Source organism: Pagrus major, chromosome 23 (genome assembly GCF_040436345.1).
Source record: "Pagrus major chromosome 23, Pma_NU_1.0".
NCBI lineage: Eukaryota > Metazoa > Chordata > Actinopteri > Spariformes > Sparidae > Pagrus > Pagrus major.
The window spans coordinates 17,435,138-17,454,143 of NC_133237.1; the positions used below are offsets into that span (position 1 = coordinate 17,435,138).

General features: G+C 41.6%; 1 protein-coding gene across 1 annotated transcript; it reads right to left on the bottom strand.

The window, feature by feature from the left end:
• Positions 1 to 6,718: 6,718 nt before the first annotated feature.
• slc1a9 (solute carrier family 1 member 9) lies at positions 6,719 to 18,792 on the bottom strand. The gene is made up of 10 exons (XM_073494242.1): positions 18,639 to 18,792; positions 17,647 to 17,799; positions 16,954 to 17,210; positions 15,067 to 15,172; positions 14,856 to 14,982; positions 12,495 to 12,728; positions 11,530 to 11,724; positions 7,843 to 7,977; positions 7,231 to 7,669; positions 6,719 to 6,907 (listed from the first exon to the last, which is right to left on the bottom strand). The coding sequence occupies exons 1-10, from the start codon at positions 18,790 to 18,792 to the stop codon at positions 6,719 to 6,721; spliced, it is 1,989 nt and encodes a 662-aa protein (XP_073350343.1).
• Between the last annotated feature and the right edge of the window lie 214 nt (positions 18,793 to 19,006).

Genomic DNA, 19,006 nt, shown 5'->3' on the forward strand with positions numbered 1-19,006 from the left:
GAGAGAGCACGATGGACTGTTGAGTGTTTTCAGATTAACACTCAAACACTGTCTGCCTCACATCAAGATAAGGAGAGCAGATGGAAAGATACTGTTTAACTAGATGGCGTGGTGGTGATACGGGACAATATGTACACAAAGACTTGCACTGACATAAGCTTTAATTTGTGCCTCTCATGTGAACATTTTTTTAGATTGGCGGCTTGTACATGATTATATTTGAGTCACAGATAAAAAGAAACCATGTGCATCCATTCATCCATTGTCTAATGCTTATCCAGGGTCGGGTTGCGGAGTCAGTAGGCTACAGTAGGTACGGTATCCCAGACATCCGTCTCTCCAGCAATGCTTTCCAGCTCCTCCTGGGGGGTCCCGAGGTGTTCCCGGGCCAGATGAGATATATAATCCCTCCAGCAGCTTCTGGGTCTGCCACAGAGTCTCCAAGAGGCATCCTAATCAGATGCCCTGATCTCAGCTGGCTCCTTTTGAAGCAACGGAGCAGCCGCTCTACTCCGAGCTCCCCGGAGATATCAGAGCTCCTCACCCTATCTCTAAGGCTGAACCTAGCCACCTTATGGAGGAAACTCATTTTGGGGAACAGTGTTTGCATTAGCAAATGTAGCAGTGTCCTTTTCCTGAGCTTGCAGGGTGACAGTGTTCATTAGCAGGGTTACAGCACTACTTTTGGTGGCCCCCTCAAAGAATTGCTTTTTAGACAGTTTTTTCCCCCCAAAGTTGATTGGCTCGAATATAAAATTATTCCATCCAGCTACTGCACAATAAAGTTGTCTTGAACTACTTTATCAAGTTGCAACTGTTTTTTAAACCAAATGTCACTGTTGCTGTAACATGCCATTGAACACGACTCATGTGCTGCATGCTGCTAAAGCTAAATGTACGGTGAATGTTGCAGGTGTTCCTTCACTGTACTTGTCAGAGTCATGGCAAAAATGCGGTGCTGTAATCTCGTGCTGATGTGGATACAAAGAGATTACTCGTCGGCATCTGCAGACAGAATTCATGTAGTCGCCGCAAAGCTAGTTTGTATGTTACATAGTGAAATAGAGGTGTGAATGTATGGAGAAAGCTGATATCATGTCAGAGACGGTAAAGCTCAGGGTCAGCTGACATTTCACAGAGCCTTGTACTCTGATGGGCTGAGGCATCACCAGTCACTACTGTAAACTAAAGTTGCCGACAGTGGAGGTAGCGTTTACAAACCTCAACCTCACGTCGATGAGACCTTTGCCTCGATCAACTTCCTGTCTTACAGTTGTGGTATTAAAGTGATCGAACCCCGAATCTGCAGATGTACAGTGCAGCCTTGATAACACTTCTTACACCTCTACGCCCCCTAATGAGATACGTTTTTCTGATTTCACTAAAAATTCTTGTTCATGTGGTGTTAAATGGGGGTGGGGGTTACTTCTACCATACAGCAAGTGACCTTGTTGCTGCTCTGATTCTTTGAAAGCTCCCCGTGGATTCAGAGTCTTTTTTGACAAATTTATCTGGGAAACTATTTGTTATAAATTGTCAATTCCTTGATGTATGTGTCTCTGACTGAAATGTTGTTTATGGTGTATTCCAGTTGTGGCAAAAAATGTCTTTGCTTCATTCTGTCACTATGAGAAATTCCAGTTTACCTTAAAAAAGTTTCTCAATAGAAAAATTAAAGGTGCTATTTGTAAGAAAAGTAGATTTTTGAGTCACATTCCCAACTCGTCAAATTCCCCTCGAGTTGGGAATAAGTCTCAAAAATCAACTTTTCTTACAAAGTTGACCTTTAAAATATAATAACATACTGTAATCAAAATCAGTTCAGTAGCATGACATGGAAGATCATACATCAGATTCAACCATTTTTGTCAAAATTATGAAAACCTGGAAGAAACTGAGAATGTGGATAAGCAGCACGAGTTTTTAAAAAATACTTTTTTAGTAAATTCTTGTCACTATTGGAATTAATTTAAAAAAACGTGTTAAAATGTAGTATTGGAATATAATCTACTTTTATAAGTTGTGTGAATGTAGTATGAGCTGTGTATATTCCAAAGACAAATGAAGCTATGTATAGGTATATTTATTTATGTCTCACTTAATTTAATAAAGATCATACTTAATCACTCATGTCATGGATTTCTGAATACCTTAGAATGTGATGATGTGATCTAAACATTTTAATATCATGAGGCGTGTGGTGCACACTGCATACTCTGGTCAGGTATTATGGTCAGAAAAGCCCTGAAAACATCACAGAGAAGAGATTTTTATTGCCCTCTGCTTCATGTGATGAGTGATCCTGCCTCTAGATGTCACACTATGTTTAAAACAGAAACCAAGACATCTGTCTCACTCCTGCTCCCAGTGGATTTGATTTACAGTGCTTCAGAGTAACCGAACGCTACAGATTTCTTCTTGAAACGATCATGTTCATTTGTGCCATATGATCCATATGAATTACGTTATGTTATTTGCATTCCTCTTATCCAAAAAAAGACGTGGTTTAGTTTCTGGGGCAGGAAGGAAATCATGATATGAATTATGTCTGACTGGGTTAAAGTTACCACAAGTCCTTTTAATGAAATGAGTTATTTTAGACTTATTATACAAAGCTGGTAGCAGTTAAACTTGCCATACGGTTGCATCAGGCCGATACCACATATGTTAAAATAATACTATTCAAATTTCAGAACTCCTTGAATAATTTCCCAGGTGATATAATGTGATCTACGGTGATTTCAGCAGTCAGTCAATTAATATTTCACTTCCGTTTAAAGCTTTTAACTTAATCACAATCAACAGTCATGTGGTCATATCTTCAGATATAGTCATTTAAGATGTATTTCAATTGACGCAACTAAAATGTATACCACTAAACACATATTGTTTTTAAAGTTTATCAAAAGAAAAAAATCATTAGTTACTGTTGCTGTCATTTGGATTAGAAATTAAACCATTAAATTAAAGTAAATTGAGTCTCTCCCTGCTGATTTTGTCTTTACCGGCAACTTATTTAGGTTGTGATCCAGAAAAATGAATCCTCGTTGAGTTAGTTACTCTTCAGGTATCTTAATGTCTGACAACAACAAATAAGTTTTAGAGTCAAACATTTATTGTTTGGCAACGACAATATGTACCAAAGCCTCAAGACTATGTTTGAGTTTGAGCTGAAGTAAAGAGAATCGGCCGAGTTTTGGAGCAGATGATGCTCCTCGTGCACGCACACGCACACGCACACACACACACACACACACACACACACACTCTCTCTCTCTCTCTCTCCTCTCGATGACGATGGTTGTAATGATTAAATTCCTGACCCCCCCGTCGCCTCAGATGGTGTGATATCCTCATGTCATGTGTCGGAGGGGCAGCTCTCTCTCATGCTACAGGACAGATTAGTGTTTCATTCCACTGACACCAACAGCCACAACGTCGACTCAATCATTTGAATTTCACACAGTTTCAAACAAAGCCCAACACAATGTGAGATTTCCAGATTTCCAGATTTCCACGAAGCACCGATCTGCAGATTTTCACCTTTTACCTAACTCGACTCGCCCCTCTGACGTGCAGGGACCCAAAGCTAACGTCAGTCCTACTTGCAATTACCCACAGTGCCCTTATGCTGTCTGGGAAGAATGAAAAGGATTGACGTCTTTCTGGCCATCTGCCGCCCTCCGATTCGTCTCCCATCCCTCACTCTCTCCTGCCCATCTCTAACTCTTCTTTGAGAGGATTAAGTGTGTTGGTATCTCTGTGTGTCTTTGTCTCATCAATGTGTAAGCGCTGCCTCGTGTGTAATGTGTAGCATTTCATCTGTGTGTCTGTTGCAACTTTTCCATCCAGTAATATCTTTGTCTGCAGGATTTCTCCCGAGTCTTTAGTCACCGACAAAACACTGACGCATGTCCCCTTTCGACTGCAAATCCCTCCACAGATTGTCCAAGTTACTTCAGAGAACACACAAAGTAATTGCAGGTATTTTAAATAAATCTCTAAGATTTTATTACATACAATATACACACGACCTGGACCTGTGAATCTGAGTCAAGACTTAAGGACGTAGGGAGGCAGTTGATGAAATTATATTTAAAACGAAAGGCAATTCAGTTGGGAAGAAGAGACCGATGACGTTATTTTACAGCAATCAAGAACTCAAAATGATGAGAGTAAAAGTGAAATAACTAGTAAATTTAAACGTACAACAAAATCAAAACATTTTTACCTATTGCTCATCATTTCAGACACCAGACCACAACATGAAAATACAAACCATTGATAATATAGACAATATTAACATCAAGAGTTACCGCTGTGGGGGGAAAATAAGGTGATGTGCAAGAAAAGCACAGAGGATGGAAATGTGAAGAGACGCAAGATGAAGGTGGAGAATTATAAAAAATGATGTGTGCTGGTTGTATTTTTAACATGAACTTGTTGGTATTCTTGAGTTCATTTTAAAGGAATAGTTCAACACTACTGGAAAATACACTTAACTGCTTTCTTGCCCAGAGTTAATTGAGAAGAATGGCTCAGCATCAGCAAGACAGTCAGCATCTGGTTCAGTTAGCTTAGCTTCAAGACTTGAAACAGGGGCAAACAGCTAGCACTAATGCATACAAAAACTGTAAAGCGACAAGCTATCCCACTGAGCAGGCAACGTCTGTGGATGTCCAAAACACGTTGACATCATGTCCGTCGGGCCAGGCCATGATCTGGACGTCCATTGACAGCCAGAATTAGTCGATAAATAACGTTGAGAAAAGACGTCCAGTCAGGCCATAATCTAGACATCGACTGACATCCAGAATTAGTTGAGAATAGATGTTCATAGTGGCTATGATCTGGACGTCCACGGACAGCCAGAATTAGTCGACAAACGACATATAAACGTCTATACAACGTCCAGAAAAGACGTATAGAAAACTTTCATTCTGACGTCTTTTAGATGTCTTGGATGTCCATAAATGACGTCTAAAAAGACGTGATCTAGACCACTTTTTGACGTCTTGGATGTCCATAAATGACGTGATCTAGACCACTTTTTGCTCCCTGGGACAGCTTTAACGACATTTATGTGCTGAACTATTTCTCTGTTGAGACCAGTTGGCAATTAACCAGTGGACACTTCGAGCCAAGAAGTAGTTGAACGGCATATAATATATATAAAATGGCGATTTGTCTTTTTAACACTTCAGTTTTGGTATGGATTAAACAAACTAGATATAATATGTTAATGAGCATCTTTGCAAGAAACAGAATAAGCAACTCCTAAAAATGTGAAACTACTCCTTTAAATTGAAAATTCTTTGACTTCCTGCCAGAATAAAATAAAAGTAGAAGAGAGAGTGTTGAGGTAAAGGATCAACTAATAACTCATGGTTGTGCGTTAAAAGGCTGCTCTAAAGGTGGCCTCCACACCAACATACTTTCCGCGTCAAGCGCAGACTTGAGGTTTCTCTCCGATCAGTCGAAAGTAAGGAAGTTTAGACATACAGGCGCATTTCCAGTCATGAAATGACAAATCAAAGACAGTGATGGAGTTATAAAAAGGAAATGACATGAGTAAACTAGGGATACAAATTAATTATCTAAAAGGAACAGTTCACGCTAAAATCAAAATTACATACTTGTCCTCTTACTTGTAGATATCAACAATCTCCCGAACTAGTACTCAAAGCACAGGAAAAATAAATTTGAAAAACTAAACAGCAATGTCTCTCTCCAGATATCATGACTTGGTCACTCAAGATAATCCACAGACCTTGTTGCGAAGAGTTTGATGCAGGAACTATTTTCTTTTTTCCGAACTATCATCTCGCAGAAGGACCGTGCGTTGACGAGAGATAAATGCATGCTTCCGTCTGATACGGTTCGTGGGTGTAGTTTGGTCCCAGATAGCAAAAATTGTACCCTACACATTCATCCAGCCCAAACAATCACGTGGAATGATGGATCATTGGTGGTTTACGCTGTTTGCTCTTGGCTGACATGTGGACATCTTATGGCCCTCTGGTGGCTCAGATCTGGCAAACAGGAGTGGACCTCCCAAGTCCCATCATTCCACGCGGTATGTGGGCCAGATGAACGTCTGGGCCACAACAATTTTGCTATCTGGGGTAGAAAGAAAGTAGCTCCTACATGAAACTGTTCACAACAAGGTCTGTTGATTATCTTGAGTAACTGGGTCATGGTTTCTGGAAAGAGACATCGCTGTTGAGTTTTTCAAATGTACCTTTTGCTGCCATCTAGTTCCATTATAGTGAAAAGAAGGTGGTCGTCTCTGCGGCAGATCTGTCCAAAACTGGACCACCCACATCAAAACAATCTAGATGGATAAACAGCACTACAGGTAAGAGAAAAAATATGTGTTGTTAATTTTGAATTGAACTGTCCATTTCAGCTCTTTTCTTTTCTGGAAAATAAAGAGTGAAAGTCTCAGGCCTGGTTTTAAAGTCCCTTCTAAGGAATGTTACAGGGTGTTGCCACTGCAACATTTTAATATCTATGCATATTAAGCTCAAAGTAAGCTTGTTGATCACTTATCCAACACTTCTGTTAACCAATAGCAGTGAACTCAGAATACATCAAAGAAGTAGCAATGAAACCAGCCAGAAATCCACTGTGAACCTCCACATGAATCTTGTGGGGCTGTCGGGAAATCTGTCCTAAAACAGAAACTAATCGATGGGGAAGCTTTTTGGTGGTCCGATCACGGCAGGTCGGCCGGTGGGAGGGTGTGCCTCCGATCGTAGGCAGTGTCATCACTCTCCTCGCCGTCGCTCACTTCACCCAGAACCCTCTCTCTCTCCTCCTCCTCCTCTGTTTCACTCTCTCGCCGCAGCCTCTCCCGTTCCCTGTCTCTCTCTCTCTCTCTGTAGGCGCGAGGCAGCGTGGGAATCTGAGGGGGCAAAGAGACATTAAGAAACATGTCTACTATGTGGCTAATAGTGACTGAAAATGTGAATTTTACACATGTAAATGTTGAAAGAATACAAGTAGAAGAACTAGTTAAATCAAGCCTGTATCCTTGGTAGATCATTGACTCTAAAATCGAAAAACTAAAACCTAGCATATCATGTTAGCATCCCATTACTTAACTGATATGTTGAGCCTCAATATCCTAAAAACATGGTGCATCTCTTTAAATCAAGTCTCATCATATGAAAGAGGAACATGTAGTCTGTAACATTAAAACCAGAAGCAGCAGTAGTGGGTCGTTACCTGGTTATCATGGCTGGGCAGGGCGCAGTAGCCCGGCTCCGTCCTGCGGAGGAGGCGTGGTGAATGAGTACGGAAAGGCCGAGGGGAATGGGAGCAGACGGAGCGCGGAGAGGGAGAGCGGATGGAGCGTGGTGATGGAGATCGGACAGAACGGGCAGGTGAGTAAGTGATGGAGGCGGATTGGGAGAGAACGTGGCCGTGGTGGTTTTGTTTGGGCGGGCGAGGGGAGCGAGGTGGAAGCTCGGGGGGTTTGAAAGGGTCGACAAGGTCCATCTCTGTGAGGATGGGAGGCGGTGGGATGAAATCGAGCTCCTCCTCCGTCGGGAGAATTTGCATTTCTGCGGCGTCAAGTTCGGCAAGTTCAGCCTTCGACAAGTGGTCCACGATGCCGGCACCGAATGAGTCGCCCACCACATTGATGGAGGTACGCATTCTGTCACTGGTGGACAAACAGTATCAGGGTCAGCAAGTGAAATACCCACTAAGAGCTAAATAACACCAACACCTTGATAACCCCTCTCACACAAAGCTTTTGAGACGAAGCTAAGAGCGTCAGAGCTTCCTTATTCTTTGCTATTCACCACTCATACACTCTCCAGACACCTGACTCACAGCAGCCAGTCGACGGCGATGAGCAGACTGATGTCCTGAGTAGGCAGGCCCACAGCCGTCAGGATCAGCAGCATGGTAACCAGTCCAGCACTGGGAATACTGGCAGCTCCGACACTGGCCAGGGTGGCAGTCATACTGGGGAGGAAAAAGACGACAACACACCCATTTTCAGGAAATACCAGGAAACATTTGATTGAGGTTCTAAGGACACATTAACTCCACTGACAAAGGTGTACACAAATCTTTACACTGCCTCACAAATTTTGTTTCATGTTGCAGTCGAACACACTACAGGGATGTAGAAAGCAGACATGTTGTGTGAGCACTAGTTAGATAACCACAGACAAATCTGCCAGTTGATTTATGTGCTGTGATCTCTAGTGATGCCACCAAGCTTGCAGTCACTGACATGCACAGACATATACAACAACCTCGAAACATGAATCTTAAATTTGTTTTGGTAGGAAAAAAGTTTTTTTGTCCAACCTCTACTGGATCTGACAGTTCTGTGTAGTAATGAAACCCTGCTACATTATGATTATAAATCAATAAACTGAAATATATGAATTCATACATTCACATGAAATTGTAAAAGTGGAATTTTGATCAGGAAGCATTTTGCAGAGACTACACATCCCAGCTAGCAAGAGATCAGAGGGACGCTGCATGCAGACACTTCCTTTGTCGGCATGCTGCTTGGAATTTAAATGTGAGGTTTTAGGTATGGGATGAATTAAATCATTAATTTAATGTATCACAGACTTGTAAACTTTGCTTTAAGTGATAACAGCACTTCCCGGGAAATGTGGCGTTGATGATTTGCAGGTGAAAACTGGTCCACATGAGGTGAAAACAAAGTGTTTTATGAGCTTTATCTCAATGTTATTTCCATTATCATATTTTCAACATGAAGAAGATCCTGCATGGTCTCTGAGTCATATTTCTTGGGAAAACCACTGAAAAGTATAATCCTTATGACAGCTTGTTTTACTTTGGCTCGTATTCATCTAAAGACCATAATTTCATGACTGCCATTTTCCTCAGAAATCACACTCAGGATGCTTGAATGCTGGGATAAGGTTATACTGCTGTGTTCTAGGTTTCAAGTCATTTAAACGAAGGAAATCTGACAAGTCGTTTTCATTTCACTACTTCCTGATTGAACAGCAAATGAAAAGACAGTGGAGAATGAAAATCTGGCCATCTTTCAAGATAAAACAACATATTTGATAACCTATTAGCTAACTTTAGCATTTAGCCACTTCTTTGCTAACATTACCATTTCATTATATCCAGTGTGTTTCACCTGCAAGCTTTAATAAATGTGAAGTTATCTGTTGATATTTATCGTATTGTGTAACACCTTCAAACAGTAATGTTAGCTAGGAAGTGGTTGAATGCTGACGTCAGCTGTTGTCCCTCCAGATTTTTGCTACCCATTAAGTTGCTAATCAATCAGGAAGAGTTGAAATGTTAAAAATTTGACATATTCCCAATGTTTATGGGACAGCAGTATGACTTCGAGCTTCCCAAACCGAGCGTTACATTAGAGGAAAATGGCCGCTGTGTGAGTATATGTTTTATTGGGGATTAAAGGACTGATGTGGATTTACAACATTGTTACTTCAAAATTGTAGGGCACTTTCTCCATTACAAATATACACGCAGATAATTGCAAAATTATGTATTACACTCAAAAAACTAAAACTCTAGACCTAGACGGCTCCAGATTGGTGGAATACACAGATGTGGTTTAACTCTATTGTTTACAGTTGCAGGAGCCAGGTCATACAGCAGCAGCCAAGTATTTACATGTGTTCATCTGACCACAACATACATCAAACATTTGTATTACAGTGGCATCTGATGAAGAAAGAGGGCGAGGGGAAGTGTTTATGGCCGTCCTTCTGTCCAGGAAAAAAACTACATCTCGTAACGTTTCCTGACTTAAATCTTGAAGCCTCAGAATAATGTTGCTTGTCATGATGCATTTAGACGAATTATCAGGTCATTTTGGTCCCAGATGTGACTGCAGGCCAGTTTGGACCCTGCTCTAAACTGTAATGTTTGGTGCTGTTGAGCTGAGCGCAGAGCTCTGCTTTTACATCTCAATCGCTTTTTGACAAACTGCAGAGCTGATCAGCACCCAACAGTGAGATTTACACACCCCATATGGATCTTATTTTAGAACAATTTGACCGCACATGATACAATAAAGAACTTTTGAAAATTAGATTTGGGGATTTGGTGGAAACCGGCCGCTGATGAAAGACGCACAATAAACAACTTCAAAGTGCTGAGCGTCATTTCTAACCCTCGGCCACAACAGGCTGTCTGATCCAAGTAGACTGTTTCCAATCAGACATAAATGTTTTGCTAAAACCTCAGAATTGAAAAACAAATATCTTATTACTTTCTTTCTGCATACATGTGGATAATAAGACTGTCTTTAGAGGAAAATTACTTTGAAAATTCATTTGAACTTCTTTTTTTTTGGCTTTTATTACATATTTAAATTAGGGATGGCAGTATAACTTTAAAATCAACTGAATTTCAGCTGCATTAAGTTAAAACTAATTGAACCGTTAAAACGGTTGGTTTAAAATATTTTTGATATTGCTCATCCACACTGTAAAGTCTGAGAAAGTGACTTTACTTTAAAATGCCGAGGAGACCGATCGGAGTGATTTCAGCGACCGTCAGAACATTTTGCAACTGGCTTCGTGGCAACAGAACCAGGTACGCCAAAACATGACCTTACCCTAACCCTAACCAGACCTTAAGCACAGCGTCATCACAACATTAAACTGAAATGTAAAGAAACTTTTCAATGTGGTTTTCACTGGGAAGCAATAGATGCGCTTTTAAGAATGAAAAAAAGTAATTTAACTTTTTGTGGAAAAACAGTATGAGACACAAATTCTGTGGTTTTCACTGTCTCAAAACATGTCAGAAAGAAATCTGTAAGTAATTTCAGACCAGAGCACTGCGGGAAATGTTTATTCTGACATTGTTGTTATGGGATGACAAACAAAGAGATGGGATTGTGGTGGACATAATGTCTGAAATAATGGTTAAGTATTTGGGTGCTATAACACACGTTTCAGGCCTCTTTATCTGTCTTAACTCCCCTGTGGAAACTCTTGTCGGCCGCGCAGGGGATAGGAATCACTGATTTAAAGATACTACACGCAACTTGTACTTATTGATTCTGGCGGCCTCTGTGGACAAAAGCGGTAGTGTTTCCACCACCTTGTGTTTAAAACATCTTGCTCTGGCTATCTTGTGCATTTGTCTTGGAAGCGAGTGGGTGAAAGAGGAAACACATTATTTTCCTTTTTTAAACACAGCTGTTTTGAAGATGCATGATGATGAGGTACTGTGTCTATTTGTGGCTGTATGAGATGTAATAAAAGTAAACTTGTTAAACTGTTTTTAATCGTCGAGCCGGCTCACTTTATTTCAAACTTCTGAGGCTGCACACAGCTGAGTTACAGACATCATGTGGAGACGAAGATGAAGACCCCTTCAAACCTGGCACAGGGATGTATGTTTGTATGTTGGCGGTGACGGGAGATAGTTGTACTTGAAATGTTTCCAGTAACAATAAAGTTGAACAATCCTCATTCTCAACAATCCAACCACTTCAACAGCAATCACAGAGAGGCCATCCGCCACGTGCCTTACCTGACGGTGATGATCTGTCCGCCATCCAGCGTGATGTCATTCATCTGGGCAATAAAGATGGCTGCCACGGCCTCATACAGCGCAGTGCCGTCCATATTAATGGTGGCACCTATGGGCAGCACGAAGCGAGTCACACGCTTGTCAATCTTCAGATTTTCCTCGAGGCAGCGGAAGGTGACAGGTAATGTCCCTGCACTGAGACAAAAAGGCCCCACAAGATGACCAGTTAGAAAAAAATGGGTGCAGATGTACGAGGAGCAGGAGCAAAGTGTCTGCTGACGGACATAAAATAGGTAGACAGGTGGTGAAAGACAAAAGTGCAGAGGTGATGAGGGAGGTGAGGGGGTAAAGAAAAAAAAAAGCAGCAGAAATTTGAGTCGGCTGACAGCCTCGTCCTAACAGCTGGTGTAGGCCACTGTTGCAATCCTCCGACATGTGAATTAAAGGAATTTGATTCCCGGCCCTGCTAAGCTCGGGTCATAATATAATTAGAGAAAACGTTGATAGGATTACCCATATTCACTAAAGCCTCAGTAATGTGCCAAAATGACAGTTGGTTTCAGCAGCAATGCAGAATCCCAGGCAGGCCGCGCCAAGCCGAGCTAGGCAGAATACAGCCGGGCCAGTTTGGCTGGTGAGGACTAATCCGAAGGCTTAGACGTTTATAACACAGGATCTGTCTGACATGGACTTGTCTATGATAGCCTGTGCTTACACACATTTGGCTCTGCTGTCCTGAATTTGTCAGTGCATCGTGTAAATACAGAATTGTGCCTTCAGCGCTCTCAGATTTAACCAAAATAGCTGAAAGCTAGAAGCAGGCCACGCCGATCAATCATGCCAACTACAGCAGCTGCTCAAAGAATAGATGTTGTAAAGGAAACATGTGACACACATGTGTTAACACATGCCCTAACAGAGAACTGCCACAGACACATACACACACTTCCTGCAGGCTGACCTACCTGCTAGCGGTGCCCAGAGCTGTAATCCAAGCCTGGAAGATCCCAGAGTAGAAAGTGAAAGGGCTTTTTCTGGTGGTACCGAAGAATATAGCAGGTAGGATCAAGCCGCCGTGGATCGCCAGGCCCACGATAACGGTCACCATGTACATACCCAGCTGCCTGGCCACCACCTCCAGGTCTCCGATGGCAGCAATCTTCCCCGCAATCAGAGAGGCAATGCCGAAAGGAGAGTACCTGAACAGAGTCAGGAATGATTGAAATGGAGTTGACTTTGCTTTACTTTCTATAATCAATTTTACAATTTACAATTTTACATCTTCTGTGCGACTTAAACTATTTAAATATTTGTGAGAGATGATCAGAAAATTTCACATTGTGAAAAACTTTCAATACAATGAGTACTGTTTGTATTTTGACGAGTGGTCTGAGACTTTTTTGACACAACTGGAACTACGCAACTTCTGATTATTTTTATTATTGATTGATGTGCAGTTCATTTTCTTGATTAATTGATTGATCGTTAAGTCTAGAACACATTCCAAAATGATCAAAAATGACCATTCTTCATAAAGATATTCAACACACTACACTTTGAGAGAAGGAAAAGCAGCAAATCTTCACATTTAGGTAGCTGGAACCATTAAATATTTATTATTTTTTCTTTTCTTACTTTAATGATGTATCGATCATCAAAAATAGTTGGGGGAAACATTTTCTGTTGATAAATTAATTATCTTTAACTGGCATTCGCGCTTCAAACCTGAAAATGAAAGTTCAGTGCACATCAACGATGACTTCATGATTTCATTTCAGCTGCCGTCACTGTCATAATTTCCCCCCTGCTGCTTCATTTGATGCAAAATTCTCATATATAATGCTAAAAAGCTCACATCATCATTTATATCTGTAAAAAGGTGAAAGGATTAGCGCTGCAATTGATGAGTCAATAAGCAAAAATGCTGAATATTCTGAAATGTGAGGATTTTCCTGTTTTTCAAGTTGAGAAAATGATAAAGTGAATACGTTTCAGTTCTGGACTGTTGGTCAAATTAAACAAGATATTCGAAGATGTCATCTGCTCCTCAAAAGCAATTTCACAGAGAATGTTCATCACTTTTTATAGAACAAAATTGGCAGATGAATCGATGACAAAAATAATCGTAAATCACAGCTCTAGAAGCATATTATTTGGCATATGGACGCAGTTACCAGGATGAGAAAATTCTATAATTCAGTTTTGTCTGTGAAATGTCAAGCAAACACCTAATCAATCTTCATTCACTGTCAAAGGAGCGGTTTTCACTATGAGAGGACAAGACACATTCTTGGATCTCTGGTTTCCAGCTTTGGAGTGCAGTTGTTCCTGTTGGTGAATACAGACCGCTGTGGGACATATGAATTAAAGCTGTGTTCCCCTTTAAGCTGTTCTCGGGTCGAGTCGAAGCAGGTCTCATCCCGACAGCGGCCTGCTCTCCCAGGTCAGCTGTGTGCTGAACCCCGAGCCTGGCATTCAGTGACAGTTGTTTGGTGGAATATGCCGTGTATATGATTTGATGGATGTATGATACGTGTCTCTGTATACACTGGACTCTGTGTTTGGCTGGCTCCATAGGCCCATGAGTAATCTGTTTATACTGTGTGAGTGATTCGAACAAGGACACAATTCCTTTGGTGTCCAGCTGCACATGTAGATGGCCTAGGAGAGCAGCAAGACAAGCATCCTGCTGTTTGTCTTCCAACCGCCTACCCTGCTCCCCCTCTTCCCTTCCCTTCCCTTCCCGTCCCTGCTCTGAGTGCCACTATACTCCTTTTCTCTGTGCGACTAAACGGGGTCCTGCGAAGCCTCAAGGCGTGCACTGCACTCCGAAGACATGCTCTCACATGCATCTTTCCACGATCCCTCCCTCCCACCCGCATCTGCTTTCTGCTCTGCTGCCAAGTGGCTCCTCTGCCGTCGGTGGATCCATTACATTTTGGAGATATTCCACCCCGGCTCCCCTGGGAGCCCACAACATTGTTCTGGGCCTGGGCTCCTGCTACTCCTCAGCATACCACAGACTCCAGCATGTGCCAGGGAAACCCTCTTACTCTATCTCCCTCTCTTTCCATCTGTCCGTGTCCTTCACTAACACACTTTCCTCTCCCTTTCCCTCCTACTCAGTCGCCGACGTCCTACGCCAATGCTTGTTTTCCCACAATTTGTCTCGCATACACCGTCATGGCCTTATCCATCATTGTCATGACCTCTGTGTGTGGTATCTCCAGAATGTCAGAGCAATGCAGTGGTTGGCTCACATGAGCAAAAACAGAGACACATGTTGTGCAAGCTTGCGCACTAACAAAAACACACAAGACACTGACCACATGATCATGGAAACCATCGTCATGATAATCTCGTTGAGGATGTTGAAGAAGTCGCACATGACCTTCCCCCGCTCGCCCATCCTCCCCATGCAGATCCCGAAGGTGATGAAGAAGCCGATCAAGCCTGGAGGAAGACACAAAAAAACACGAGTAAAGCACCATAGTCCTCGATGCAAAGCAGCAAATATCAGCTCTGTCATCAACTCACCGAGGACGTTCATGCCCCATTTGTATTCTAGTTTCTTCTTGCTCACTATGATGGGCTCAGTTTGGTTCACTACTGCAGCCGGCACCTTTTTCAGCACTGTCTGAACCTAGAGGGAGGACAGAACAAGATTTAGATTGATCAGGGAGTGAAGACTGAGCGGACATGATTCCAGTTCACAGATTTCGTAACTCGTACTCATGTGTGAGCAAACATAAGCTTGGCAGCGGCACAATAAACTTAAGATTTGTGTTTAAAGAAACGGCAAAACAGAGAACAAGAGATTCTCACATGAGAACTACAAGAGACAAGAAGGTTAAAAGGCGAAGGACAAATCCTTCCTGTAAAAGCAATTATGCCTTTTATGACTTCAATGAATCCCTGATGAGAGCAAACAAAAGAAGCAATAAAACAGAGATGTGAACAGGAAAGAGAAGAAAGGGAAGAAACAGAGAATACCGCAGGGAGGAGAAGAGAGTCGGGAGTCTGTAAGCTGGTGCTCAGCAGTACTCCCTGTTCACCAGCAGATGCCTGACTGTGGCAAATGAGGATGTAGTGTTACAGATGTAAAGAGATTAGTAGTAGCAGAAGGGCTGACCCTTACCCAGTCCAACACAGATAACTACTTCTAATCATTCAGACACTCACGCATGACAAGGAGAAGAGTGGGGAAAAAACAGGATTTGTACAGAAGAAGGCAACTGTTGCATCATGATTGAGACTTGGATTATCGTTTAAAAATGACCAGCTTGTTTAAACAGCAGCGGTCCACTGACTCATCCTGGTCCTTACTGTAATGGAGCATAAGACGGAAAATTACGATGCTGATAATTTGTGACATCTCACCTTTTGCAGTTCTATTTCTTTAGTTTTCTTTCCATTAAAGACTTTTGTAAATGTTGCTGCTATCTATATTGATGGGCCTTGGCGGAGGTATGCGCTCTATTGTGTGCCATTCTAGTTAGTAAATTAAAAGTTTTGAATATACAATGGTCCCAAAAATGCGCGCGCAAAGTAATATTTAATCTCGCAAACACATTCAAATTGCAATGGTATGAGATACAGAATGAGAAAAGAGCAAGAATTTATCCCGACCAATCTCATTGATTTATTCTCTGTAAATCTACTGATTGCGTCATTGTTTCAGCAGTACACTAAATATCCAAAAAGAAACTCAAGTGCTTCCTTAATTTTTTTAATCTTTTGTCTTTCATCTTTAACTGGACAGTCACACTTCAAAAGTTACACTTCTAGGACTACACATGAACAGAAGGCAGCCTTGGCCTTTTGGTCCTTTTGTAGCTAAAAATGCTTTGAGTTTGACACATGTAGAAAACATTGTGTGTGGAATTTGGAGGACAACCAGCATCTCTCGAGACTTTCAGTCGTTTACAACTCTGTGTAGTTCATTCAAACGGTCAGGCTGCTCACTTAATACCTTCTGCAGACTAATGACTTCAACTTTGGCCTTTTTAGGTTCATACAAAGAAGCTACGAACATTTTTTTTCTTTTGCTTTTGAACCATTGAACCAACATGTGCTTGCGATCCTTCATCACCAGGCACTTAACCTTATTAAAGTGTTCATTTGACAACATTGTTGAGGGCTGAAGAGATGAAACACTACACCCTTTAATTTGTCATGTGACCTTCTTTGGATGTCCACTATACCATATGGTCGTGGAATTGTAGGTGCTCATATTTCCATTTTTCTGGGAATGCAGCTTAAAAACTGAGCTCTCGACTTCATCTTTGCCTTGGAAACATACTATTCATCAGCTGACGATCATGTGATATGATCAAAAGCAACAAAACAACTACAAAAAGTACCTTGTGGTGAGATTGTTTTGCCAACTGCTGAATAAAGATACATTTCAGATGTTGACGCTACCTGTTGTATGCAGGCCTGGACCAGATTCTCAGGGAAGAGGTTTCTGATCAGGTCGAGGAAGGCGTCCAGACTGTTGACCTCCTGGTTCCTTGGGGCTGATGAGGTCGACGAGCCTCCCCTCAGTTTGGGGTTCCCCGGGTGGATCGACAACACCAGGATGACCCCGAGGATGGCAGCAATTACAGTGGTGGACATGTAGTACACCATAGCTCTGCTACCCATCCTGCCACTGGATTTGGCATCTAGACCAGCCAGCCCTGAAAGACAGATGGCCATCAGTGTTTGCACGTACCATGTAAACACCATGTACTGTGACAAATACATATTAAGCATATCGGTATGATATACTCATTATTTTTTAGTATGCAATGTTAGAATTACCCCTCAAAGAACAGGTCTTCAGTCATTAGCTCTACAGTTATCTCATCATGAACAAAGATGGACAGACTAGTGTTGCTTTGAAATATTATTAGGATTCATCCACTGTGGGCCATGAATGCTCAATATCTGTGGACAAGTTACACTCAGACCAAACCGACAAACATTACTTACAGTGTAAATAAAATATTTTATGTGTCAGCTTAAATCCAAACAGAACAACACCTGTGCACACTGGCCAGTGTTTACTGTACATTGCTTGTCTGTCTGTGCTTGCATGTGTGTGTGTGTGTGTGTGTGTGTATAGTGGCACACCTGTGATAAGGCTGGAGATGATTAGAGGCAGGATGAGCATCTTCAGCATCCTCATGAGGATTTCTCCAGGAAAGGAAACCATAGTAAGGGCGGAGCTGTCCGTCACCTTCATGTATCGCAGCAGCATCCCAAACACCGTTCCCATAACAACACCTGAGGACAGGAGACAAGTATGTGTTTAATATTCTGTAATTTTTGGAAAGAAACTAATGTTTTTTTGATGTTGTTTTTCTGAGTAGAGATAGATTGATTTATTTGGACCACAATAACTAAATTATCAAATTGTCAAGTTTTGTTTTTGAAGACAATAATTTATCACATTGGGTCCAAATGAGTTTCCAAACCATTTATAAAGTTAATTAGTTTGGATTTCAGCAGAGCGTTTTAGATGTGATGATATGAAAAATTGTTATAGATTCTTAGAAGCTCCTAAATATAGGACTCTGTTTATAGGATTTTCCTGAACTCACTGGCCTTATCCTCCCCCCCAAAAAAGTGTCACGTAATAGACCTCTGACTAATGAGAACCGTCTACTGTAACGTAAACGAGTTTAAATCTGGGTTTAAATCTGTGATAGGCAAACATAACACACTTCTTAACTTTGCTGGAGCATTTTTTTGACAAAGAACACAGCCATGCAGAGACATACCAAAGTGTTTACAGAGTCAGACTAAAGACAACAAGCCTAAAATGTCTCATGGGAAAATGATCACGCAGTCTGTACATCTATGATTCTGTGTGATGATACTTGCTGCAGCTCAGATAGCTATTTTTAAACAACAAAACTGACCTCAAATTGAATTATATTCAATCAGTGAACAATGTGGGGGTTTTACGATGTTCAATTATGTTAACCAAAAACTGAAATTAGATTTTTTTCCTTGGAGTCATTGTTTCTTAACTTTTATTCCATTGTTAACAACTTAAATCCAGCTCTTACAAGCAGGGAATATTATCAGGATACAGCCTGAGTTTCCCAGTCCATGCATACCCATAACAGTGAGTCCCAGGAGCAAGTTGTGGGTGTTGCGGCTGCAGTGGCCGGCATCTTTATAAGCAACTTCTGTGTTGTCATCTCGCTGGCTTTCTTCTTTCTCCTTCACCTTGTTTGTGTTGGACTGGTTGGCTGTCGACTGGTTTGTCATCCTGCCTGTGGAGACAGTTGAAGAGACAGGTTTACTTCTGGGAGAAAACATGCTTCATCATTATTCAGCATGTGCTGGCCTGATGCAACCTTAGCTCTGTAACTGATTTGTCGAATGTGAAGACACTGGACTGTTTACAGATTATCTTAACAAAGCATTCTTGTCCTGTGGCTACTGAGGACTCACATTGGTGTCATTGTGGGTTGCTGCCTCT